The sequence below is a fragment of the Gastrolobium bilobum genome, unplaced genomic scaffold (assembly GCF_033153095.1).
Source record: "Gastrolobium bilobum isolate Gb01-03AN ecotype WA unplaced genomic scaffold, APGP_CSIRO_Gbil_v1 utg36545, whole genome shotgun sequence".
NCBI classification, from domain to species: domain Eukaryota; kingdom Viridiplantae; phylum Streptophyta; class Magnoliopsida; order Fabales; family Fabaceae; genus Gastrolobium; species Gastrolobium bilobum.
In genome coordinates, this window is record NW_026898360.1 from 470,460 (window position 1) to 479,614 (window position 9,155).

The window sequence follows — 9,155 nt, forward strand, 5'->3', positions numbered from 1 at the left end:
AATTTCCATTCTGTTATAGGAAAACATATATAATATTGAAGATTTAGTATATCAATTATTAAAATTAAAAAAGAATACGTAATTTTATTTATTACATCTGTTTCTTTACCGTTAATGTTATCAGAATTTTTATTTTTTATTTTTTACTTTTTAGTAAAGTGTTTAATGTTTTACCACACTCACGTAAAAATAAATGAATCTTATTAATTTTTTTTTTCTTTTTGCTCTCTTTACGATAAAATCCATTCACTTTTATGTAAACGTGAGAAAAGAAACTTTTTTCCACTAAAAGCACAATTATTTTTTCAAATGAATACCTACTGATGCGACACTGGTGTTATACCTACAAGTCGCTATAGCCTATTGGCTACGGGTGGCTAATTTTCTTCAATAATTTGGGTGTTATAATAAACGCAGCCATTACATTCCATGGGGAAGAAAAACGGTCAAAATTGTTCAAAAGTAATCTTCAAATTCTTATTTGATATGGAGTTGCCTTGGAAGAAGCTGTGGTTGATGTTGTTTGGAGTAACAATAATGGCTCAAGTTTATGGCAGTAGTGGTTGTTTCCAAGAGGAGAAGGAGGCGTTGCTGGATTTCAAGGCTGCTTATTCCAGTGAGTCTGTGTTACCTTCGTGGGTGGATGACACAGAGCAATTGCTGCAGTTGGGACCGTGTCACGTGCGATTCCTTTTCCGGCCATGTCATCACTCTCTCTCTTGAGGGTTTATATAAAAATAATAGTAACACGCCACCATTTTGTTTGGACTATCCCCTCTTAAATTGGTCATTGTTCTTATCCGTCAAAGAATTGAGAAGCCTTAAATTGTCCAAGAATTGTTTTGTTGACTTCATCCATAACGAAGGTACACCCTAATCTCATCTCACCGTTTTGTTTATTTTTATTTGCTTTTGTTCACTCACATCTCGCAGCCCGTTCGTTTGAGATTCTCAAAAAAAGTAATTTTTGTTTCTTTCTTATTTTAAAAATATTTTTTATAAGAGTTAAAGTTATTTATATTTTTATAAAAATATCTAGTTTTTGAAAAAACTATTTTACTTTTGACTTTTGTTTTTTTTAGAAGTTAAAATTTTTAGCTTCAGAAAAAGTAGATTTTTAGTTTTTTTTGTGATTTTTGCTTCTTTTTTTTAAAAGCAGATATCCAAACGAACTAAAAACGAGAAGCGCTTTTTTTCAAGAAAAAAAGCAGCTTTTGCAGAAGAAAAAAAAGCTCATTCAAACGAGCCCCAAGTATGGGACGAATATTTCTATACATATTTTTCTCTTTTGATATCTTTGCATTAAGGAATTTTGGATCTGTCCAATAAATCAATAATCAATCTATTTTTTATTTTCCAAAATTAAAAAAATCCAACTTTATATATCTATTAAGTTATGGCATAAAAGTAACATAAACAATTAAATTATTCGCGTATTTTTTATGAGAAATGATATCCTTATTACCAAAAAAGTTTACCACATTTACAACCAACTTAATCACCGTTGATTTCCGTCAATCTAACGGTTATAATTTATTGGAAATTAATAGGTCACATTTATTAATTAATTAATAATTCTCAATAAATTATAATCGTTAGATTGACGGAAATCAACGATAATTTGGTTGATTGTAAAGGTAGTAAACTTTTTTGGTGGTAAGTATATATTTCCCCATATTTTATAATCTTTTTTACAAACGTTAAAAATAGACAGTTTTGTTGAAAGTATTGCAATTATAAAAACAAAACCCTCCTATTAATTATCTCTAATTGGGGATGATTTTTGTATATTACATTGGAAAAATTTAAAAATTCCCCAATAGTTTTGCTTTGAATCACTTACTTCCTATACTTATTTTTTAATCACCTACCCCATATAGCTTTTTTCTATCCAAACACATTCTTAGCATCTTTAGAAATTTAATTAATCTGTCTATTTTAACCTTCTTAGAATAAGAAAATTAGCTGATAACAAAAAAAGAAAAAATAAGACAAAAAAATAAAATAAAATAAAAAAAAGAAACTTATGAGACTTACAAAAAAAATAAAATTAAAAAAAATAGAAGAAAAAATTCCAAATATATCTAAATCTAAAAGAAGAAAATTGACCCAAGATAAAAAAGAAAAAGAAAAAAGATAAGACCAAATATATTGGAAACTTAGAATAGTGAAAGAAAAGAACAAAAGTCAAAAAGAAGAAGAAAATCTAAATCAAAAAGAAGAAAATAGACTAAAAACAAAAAGAAATAGAAGAAAAAATATGATAAAAATAAATAATAAGAAAAAAAAATTAGTGTTGTAAGTTTTCAATATTTTTTTTGTCTCATTTTGTCTTCTATCTTCTTTTTTTTGTCCTCAATCTATTTTCTTCTTTTTGATTTAAACGTATTTGTTCTTTCTTTCTTCTACTTTCAATTTTTTTACTTTTATACTTTTTATTATTACTATTAAAAGAAATAGAAGAAAAAATAAGATAAAAAAAATAAAAGAAAAGGAAATTAGAGTTTAAATTTCTAACATGTGTGGTTTTATTTTTTTCTTATATTTTTTTCTTTAGTCTATTTTCTTCTTTTTGATTTAGACTACTTTTTTTTTTTTTTTTTTTTTTACTTTTAGTCCTTTATGTTACTATAGTATATTTCAACATATTAGATCTTATTTTTTTGTTCTCAAATATTTTTTTCTTCTTTTTTCTTTAGACACATTTGGACTTTTTTCTTCTACTTTTATTTTCTTTTTACTTCTAATTTTTTTTGTAAGTGTTGTAACTTTCTAATATATTTGGTATTATATTTTATATTCTATTTTCTTCTTTTGAAAAGTGTAAAATGGATAGATTAGTTAAGTTTCTAATAATGTTAAGAATAAGTTTAGAATAAAAAAAATGGGAAATGATCCGTTTAAAAAAAAATTTAATAATTACTTCCGAGAGTACATAATGTAATTTGTAAACAAAATTTTTGTAAATATAACCTTTCTCAATAAACATAGATGGATAAATAATTTAAAAAATATAATAGGGGGATAAGCGATTTAAAGCAAAATTTGGGTTTGCATACGTTAAGAGAAATTTGATCTTCTTTTGAATGTAGGTTTATGTAAGATGCAACAACTCCAGGAGCATTGGGATACATGCCTTGGCAATTTGACATTACTCCGCACTCTTGATCTCTCTTCTAACTCCTTAACTGGGAGCATTCCAGCACCTTTGATATCTCGTCTCACATCTCGAGTATCTTTCCCTTTCTTCCAATTCATTTGAAGGCTTATTCTCATTGAACATCTTGAGTAACCATTCAAAGCTTAAGGTATTACAACTTGACAATATGAATTCTACAACATTTCAAGTGGAAACTGAAAATCCCCCTTGGATCCCATCATTTCAGTTGGAACACCTAGTAATTTCCCATTGTCAGGTGAACTTACCCACAAAAATAATTCCTACTTTTCTCTCATATCAAAATGGCTTGAGTTATATTGATATGTCAGGGAACAACCTGGTTGGAATGTTTCCTAGTTGGTTGCTTGTGAACAACCCAAAACTAGAAAAAGTGTATTTAAATGACAACTCTTTCACTGGATCTTTTATACTACCCTTTGATCTAAATCATAATATGGATCAATTATCCTCTCTGGACATATCAAACAACAAGATCCAAGGGGAGCTCCCTCATAACATAGGAGCTTTCCTCCCATATTTAGAGTTTTTTGATGTCTCAAACAATATGTTTGATGGTCATATTCCTGCTTCAATTGGAAAAATGTCAATCATGGACACATTGTATCTGGGGCATAATAATTTTTCTGGCAAAGTACCTGAGCATATTTCTAACCTACGGTTTTTAAAAGATTTGATGTTGGATAATAACCAGCTCAATGGAACACTTCCAACTGGATTTGGAAAGTTATTTATGCTTATTATCTTAACTGCATCAAGGAACAACTTTGAAGGTGAAATAACAGAAGATTGGTGCCAACTTGAGCTTACTGTTTTAGATCTATCTCACAATAAATTATCTGGCGCAGTGCCCCCATCCTACTTCGAAAAGCCATTATTTTTATTCTTGCGAGGAAATAATCTTAATGGCACGATATCTAAAACATTAATAGCCCAATCCAGAGCAGAGGCCATTGATTTAAGTGACAACAAGTTTACAGGAACTATTCCAGAGAACATCTACAGGCTTGAGTCTCTAAGATATCTTTTATTGGCAGGCAATCAACTGCAAGGTCAGCTTTCTAGTCAGTTATGTCAGTTACAAACTATCCAGATCTTAGATCTTTCACGCAATTACTTCACTGGCTCTATACCATCTTGCTTCAATAATATGTGGTTTGCCCGTATGGTTGGCCCGTATGATTGATTATGAAGAAGTGCAATTCATAGCAAAAGGTTCTGCCCTCACTTATAAAGGTTACATACTTCAACAAATGTCATTATTAGATTTGTCATCTAATCATTTGACAGGAGAAATTCCACACCAAATAGGAGATTTACATTCCCTTCATGCACTCAACTTATCTCATAATCATCTGTGTGGACCAATTCCAAAGATCTTCCATGTGCTAGGAAAAAATTTAACATGCTCCAAGCCCACTATTTATTCAGTGGTCCTTTTTTTATAAATGGAAATTTTTCTTCCATTTCTACCCTTTTCTTTTTGAATTTTTCCTCCTCCGTCTCTTTTTTTTTTCTATTTTTGGGATGGACCACCATGGTCCCGTCCCACAAAAAATCTTCTCATATGCTAGAGAGCTTAGATCTTTCAAATAACAACTTGAGTGGACAAATCCCTCTTCCTTTACAGGACTTGCACTCTTTGTCTGTCTTCAATGTCTCCTACAACAATTTTTCAGGTAGAGCACCTGATAAGGGACAGTTTGGTACCTTTGATGAGAGCAGCTACATAGGAAATCCATATCTTTCTTATAATAACAGTAACAGAGGCATTGCAATACTGCCACAACCTCCAACTCCATTGAATGATGGAGTGAAAAATGAGTCTGCAATTGATTTCACTTCCTTCTATTGGAGTTTTGGTGGATCCTATGTCATGGTGCTTGTAGCGTTGGTGACAATCCTTTGGATCAATCCTCATTGGCGGAGAGCATGGTTTTATTTTGTGGAAGGGTGTCTTCTTAAATGCTTTGGTCAATTTCTTGAAGATGCTTTCTATTAGGAAGTCGTGAAATAAATTGCTCATGCTGGTTATATCTTCTTGTAATAAGAAATTATGGTTTTCCTAACACCACATGAGAAAGGTTGTTTGTTTTTAGAGTAAATACTTTTTGGTCCCTAACAAAAAATACAGTTCCCACTTTAATCCCTTACAAAGAAAAAATAGTCTCGAGGTCTTTAAAAAATTTAAAGTGGATCCATTTATTTCAAATCGTGGTCTCTCACAAATTCAACTTTGTAAAGAACCTTGGGATACACCACCCCAAAAGCTAGCTAGAAGGGTGGGAGTGTAAGGCCTTATAAACTCCACATTAGTTGCAAGGGTGGGAGTGTCCAAGGCCTTATAAAGGCCACATTAGTTGCACATACAACCAATGTGGGGAACTATATATCTCAACACGCCCCCTCAGACAAGAGTCCACTGGGATTGAAGAGTGGACAATGCAACAGACTCAGCTTACCTGTGCTAAGAAACGCCACAAGAGAAAGTGGGGGGCGGCGAGGCTTTAATACCATGTAAAGAACCTTGAGATACACTACTCCAAAAGCTAGCTCAAAGGGTGGGAGTGTCCAAGGCCTTATAAACTCCACATTAGTTGCACATACAACCAATGTGGGACTATATATCTCAACAAACTTCTAGAGTAATGATACTATACTATCATGCACATGATCTTCAGTATTGAAATAAAATGCAAGAAATAACCACAAGGTTATGAGATTCTTATTAATTTAACATGATAAATTCTTGATATTGTACCACTGTTACTAATTGAAAATTACCTTAGTTATATGTTCATAACTGATTCCAACAATTTTTTTTTATGTGATCAAAAGAAGCAACCAAGGCCTCGTTGAATAAACGGGTGCTCTAAGGGGCTAGGTAAAGTAACAAAGGATCCATTTACAAATTTTTTTGACAAATTTTTATAAATTACACTATTTTCTCCCATGAGAACATAGTGAAACCTAGTGTTCTTCCAGGAGAAGATAATGTAATTTGTATGAGTTTGTAAACAAAAAAGTTTGTAAATAACCTGTCCCATAAATTAAAGATAAATAAGATGAAAAATACTAATTTCCAAGCATAGAAGCATACAATATTTCATTCCAAGTATCAGGAACACCAGCTAGACACCAGTGACTGCAATCATCCAAAGAAGTGCCATCGCCTGTGTAAATTGATGGGTGACCATCCCTCCTTAGCTGTGTGAGCAGAGTTATGTCAAGCAATTCTACAGGCTTTGCCATGTTACTTAGAACACTCTTTACAATGTCCACACCAGGATAAGATGGCATTGATCCTTGATCTGGTTGAGTTTGTCTCAGACAGCCCTTTCCACTTGAATATGCAATTCGTTTTAAAGAAAAAAAAAATGCAGAAAGAAAGAAAAAACTGAGTCTTTGAATACAATTCTAAAATCATTACTATTGGTAATAAAATATTTGCTGTGTGTATCATGATGCATAGGTGAAAGGTTTACATAAGCATTTAATTAGTACTTTTTTTTTGTTAATTGAAGTTGGAGTGGAACAAGTAATTTAACTTACTCAACATGGGAAGCAGAAATTCCCTGGAAAAACACTCTGGTCTTTGAAGGATCAATGTTAGAATCAACCCATTTAGCCCAAGTGGTTAACCCAATCTTGAAAGCTTCCATGTGATCCATGTCCTTGATTAACTCATTTCCCACTTGAAAGTAATCCCATCTGTTAAACATTAAAATAAAGGCATTAGCCACCATCCCAACTCTTCTCATAAATACCAACAAATGTAGTTCAGAAACTTCAATACGTTTGAGATTGTCCTCTATGAGTCCACCAGTGATAAGTATTGAAAATCAAAACATCTACTTCTTTCCACTTGTCCCCTGTGCTAACTGTGTCCAACTTTAGAATTCTTCCTTTTTCTTTATCATGAACCAAATCCACTAGGAACCCATTTTTCAACCACATGATCGAAACACCATATTCCTATCACCCACAAAAATATTGACAAAATTATTAAGCTAATCAAACAATTACCAAGGTTCATTATTTTTATGTAATGCAGATATAAATTGAAGAAGAGTACCGGAAATGAGAATACAGAAAGTTCCTTTATTTGTCTTGTTAAGGTGAAATTTGAGTTTGGGACTGCAATGTGAAGCAAACAAGTAAGTGACTGCCACATATTGTTGCTTATGGAGTCCCCCACAAACAATATCTTCTTCCCTTTGTTTCTCTCTAGGAAATTCCTTCCATGAAACCTGTTAACCAATTTCATTTGAGAATATTTAAACCATTCCCCATCAAATCTCAATAAGGGCAAAAAGACAATCCATGCACACAATCTTATCCTTACATATATGCAAAGACACTGTTTTTCAGTAATGAAATATTACCTTGGAAGGTGACAAGTAGAGGGCTTCCATCTAAACTTTAGGTACTCCTTGTCAGGCCTGCCATTTCTGATGCAATCAAATCCTTGACCAATGAAAGGACAATCCCTTGAAGCATCATAGAGAGGGTACAAAGAAGCATCATCCATGACCCAGTTGCCTTGAAACAAATCACATCCTTGTGGCTGGTTAACTTGATATGGTGAAGGAGTTGCCACTGCCCATGGAAAAGCAGAGGCTAGTAGTATCAGAGGACCTAACCACAATGTGAATGCCATTTCAAATTGTAAATTACTTTTTGAAACAGCTTGAATGTTTGGCTTTTGTATATATAATATACGGGTTGGAACTTTGTATTGGCTTTATTCAGAAAAATATCGGCAGAAATTACTGACTTTATATATATGCTGCCAAATGCAAACGAAGGGGGTTATTTTTTTCTATAAATGTTGAAGGCATATTAATAAGGGAAATACTATTCTTATTTTTTTTTTCACTTCAAAAGTTGTATTTTTTTTTTTTTGCTTTTTAATGGTGGACCTCACTTAAACTCTCTTTACAACACGAGAGAATTACTCTCATGTACCATAAGACTAATATTCCCCTATTAATAAAGGTCTTTAGTAGTTTCTTTTTATTCTTTTACTACAGCTGAAGCGTTGCTGTCACAAATAAAAGTTACCGTTAGGTGGTTTAATGCTTTTTATTTTTACCTTTCATTTTTAGTTGCTTTTTTTATTATTAATTATAAAAATGATTCATTATTTTTTATTTTTTTATTTTTTAATTATAAATTTCATAAAATAAATTTCATAAAAAATGAAAAATATGTTTTTAGCATTTTTTAAAAAAAAATCATTAAGCATTAAAAAATTAAAAATTATAAAAATAAAAAAATTCTAATTTCTCTCTAGGATTCAAATTGAACCGAATAAATTTAAATATTAATTTTGATTCAAACAATATAGGAATAAATTTAAGTTTATTTAAAAAATAAATTTTATTTTTGGAATGAATTAAAGAAAATCTAAAGGATTTTTGATTCAAAAATCTACTTTATTGCCGTTACAAAATAGATTAAATGACTAAACAAATAAGAACGCAATTTTTAAAATCATATAAATAAAACTTAAACAAAATAAAATCTAATGAAATTAATGTTGTTCTATTTTGGTACAACTAGAATAATAAATAAATTCCAAATCAAATCAACTCTTAATTTGTAATTTTGTAAACAAATAATTTTCTTATGAATTAAAGTAATTTCTTTAATTCCAGATAAATGAATTGGTTAATTTATATTTATCAGTCATTATTTTCCTCCTAGTTGTTTCTTTTGTTTAAATCACTTAAAAAAAATTATATTTTGGGGTGGACAATTTAACTTTAATGAAACTAACAAAAGTTTGTATTGATGAGCGAGTTTAATTCAGCTATACAGAAGAATTAAAAAAAAAAATGTAGATGGAGACACAAGTCATTATCCTAATTGTTAAAACTAATCTTGCACTTAAAAAGTGTGAAATTTTGTAGTAAGTGTAAGAACCTGCACTGATAAATTAAAATTTTAAATAATATAATTATGAGTTAAAAAA

General features: G+C 30.8%; 2 protein-coding genes across 2 annotated transcripts; one reads left to right on the forward strand and one right to left on the reverse strand.

Annotated features, from left to right (window-relative positions):
* The first annotated feature begins 537 nt into the window (after window positions 1-537).
* Window positions 538-5,180, forward strand: LOC133315334 (receptor-like protein 15). The gene is made up of 4 exons (XM_061516935.1): window positions 538-616; window positions 3,093-3,232; window positions 3,417-4,341; window positions 4,858-5,180. Exons 1-4 carry the CDS (start codon window positions 538-540, stop codon window positions 5,178-5,180), a joined length of 1,467 nt encoding a protein of 488 aa, XP_061372919.1.
* Window positions 5,181-6,253: 1,073 nt separating this feature from the next.
* Window positions 6,254-7,838, reverse strand: LOC133315342 (protein trichome birefringence-like 42). The gene is made up of 5 exons (XM_061516950.1): window positions 7,564-7,838; window positions 7,254-7,428; window positions 6,975-7,153; window positions 6,731-6,889; window positions 6,254-6,521 (listed from the first exon to the last, which is right to left on the reverse strand). Exons 1-5 carry the CDS (start codon window positions 7,836-7,838, stop codon window positions 6,254-6,256), a joined length of 1,056 nt encoding a protein of 351 aa, XP_061372934.1.
* Between the last annotated feature and the right edge of the window lie 1,317 nt (window positions 7,839-9,155).

Bases quoted from the DNA above. Each gene is read 5' to 3' on its own strand.
- LOC133315334 (XM_061516935.1), top strand. From the start codon at position 538: ATGGCTCAAGTTTATGGCAGTAGTGGTTGTTTCCAAGAGGAGAAGGAG. The intron at 617-3,092 runs GTGAGTCTGTGT...TTTTGAATGTAG, and splicing joins TTTCAAGGCTGCTTATTCCA to GTTTATGTAAGATGCAACAA. The intron at 4,342-4,857 runs GTATGGTTGGCC...ACAATTTTTCAG, and splicing joins CAATAATATGTGGTTTGCCC to GTAGAGCACCTGATAAGGGA.
- LOC133315342 (XM_061516950.1), bottom strand. From the start codon at position 7,838: ATGGCATTCACATTGTGGTTAGGTCCTCTGATACTACTAGCCTCTGCT. The intron at 6,890-6,974 runs GTATTGAAGTTT...AATGTTTAACAG, and splicing joins CATAGAGGACAATCTCAAAC to ATGGGATTACTTTCAAGTGG. The intron at 6,522-6,730 runs GTAAGTTAAATT...TGCATATTCAAG, and splicing joins ATTTCTGCTTCCCATGTTGA to TGGAAAGGGCTGTCTGAGAC.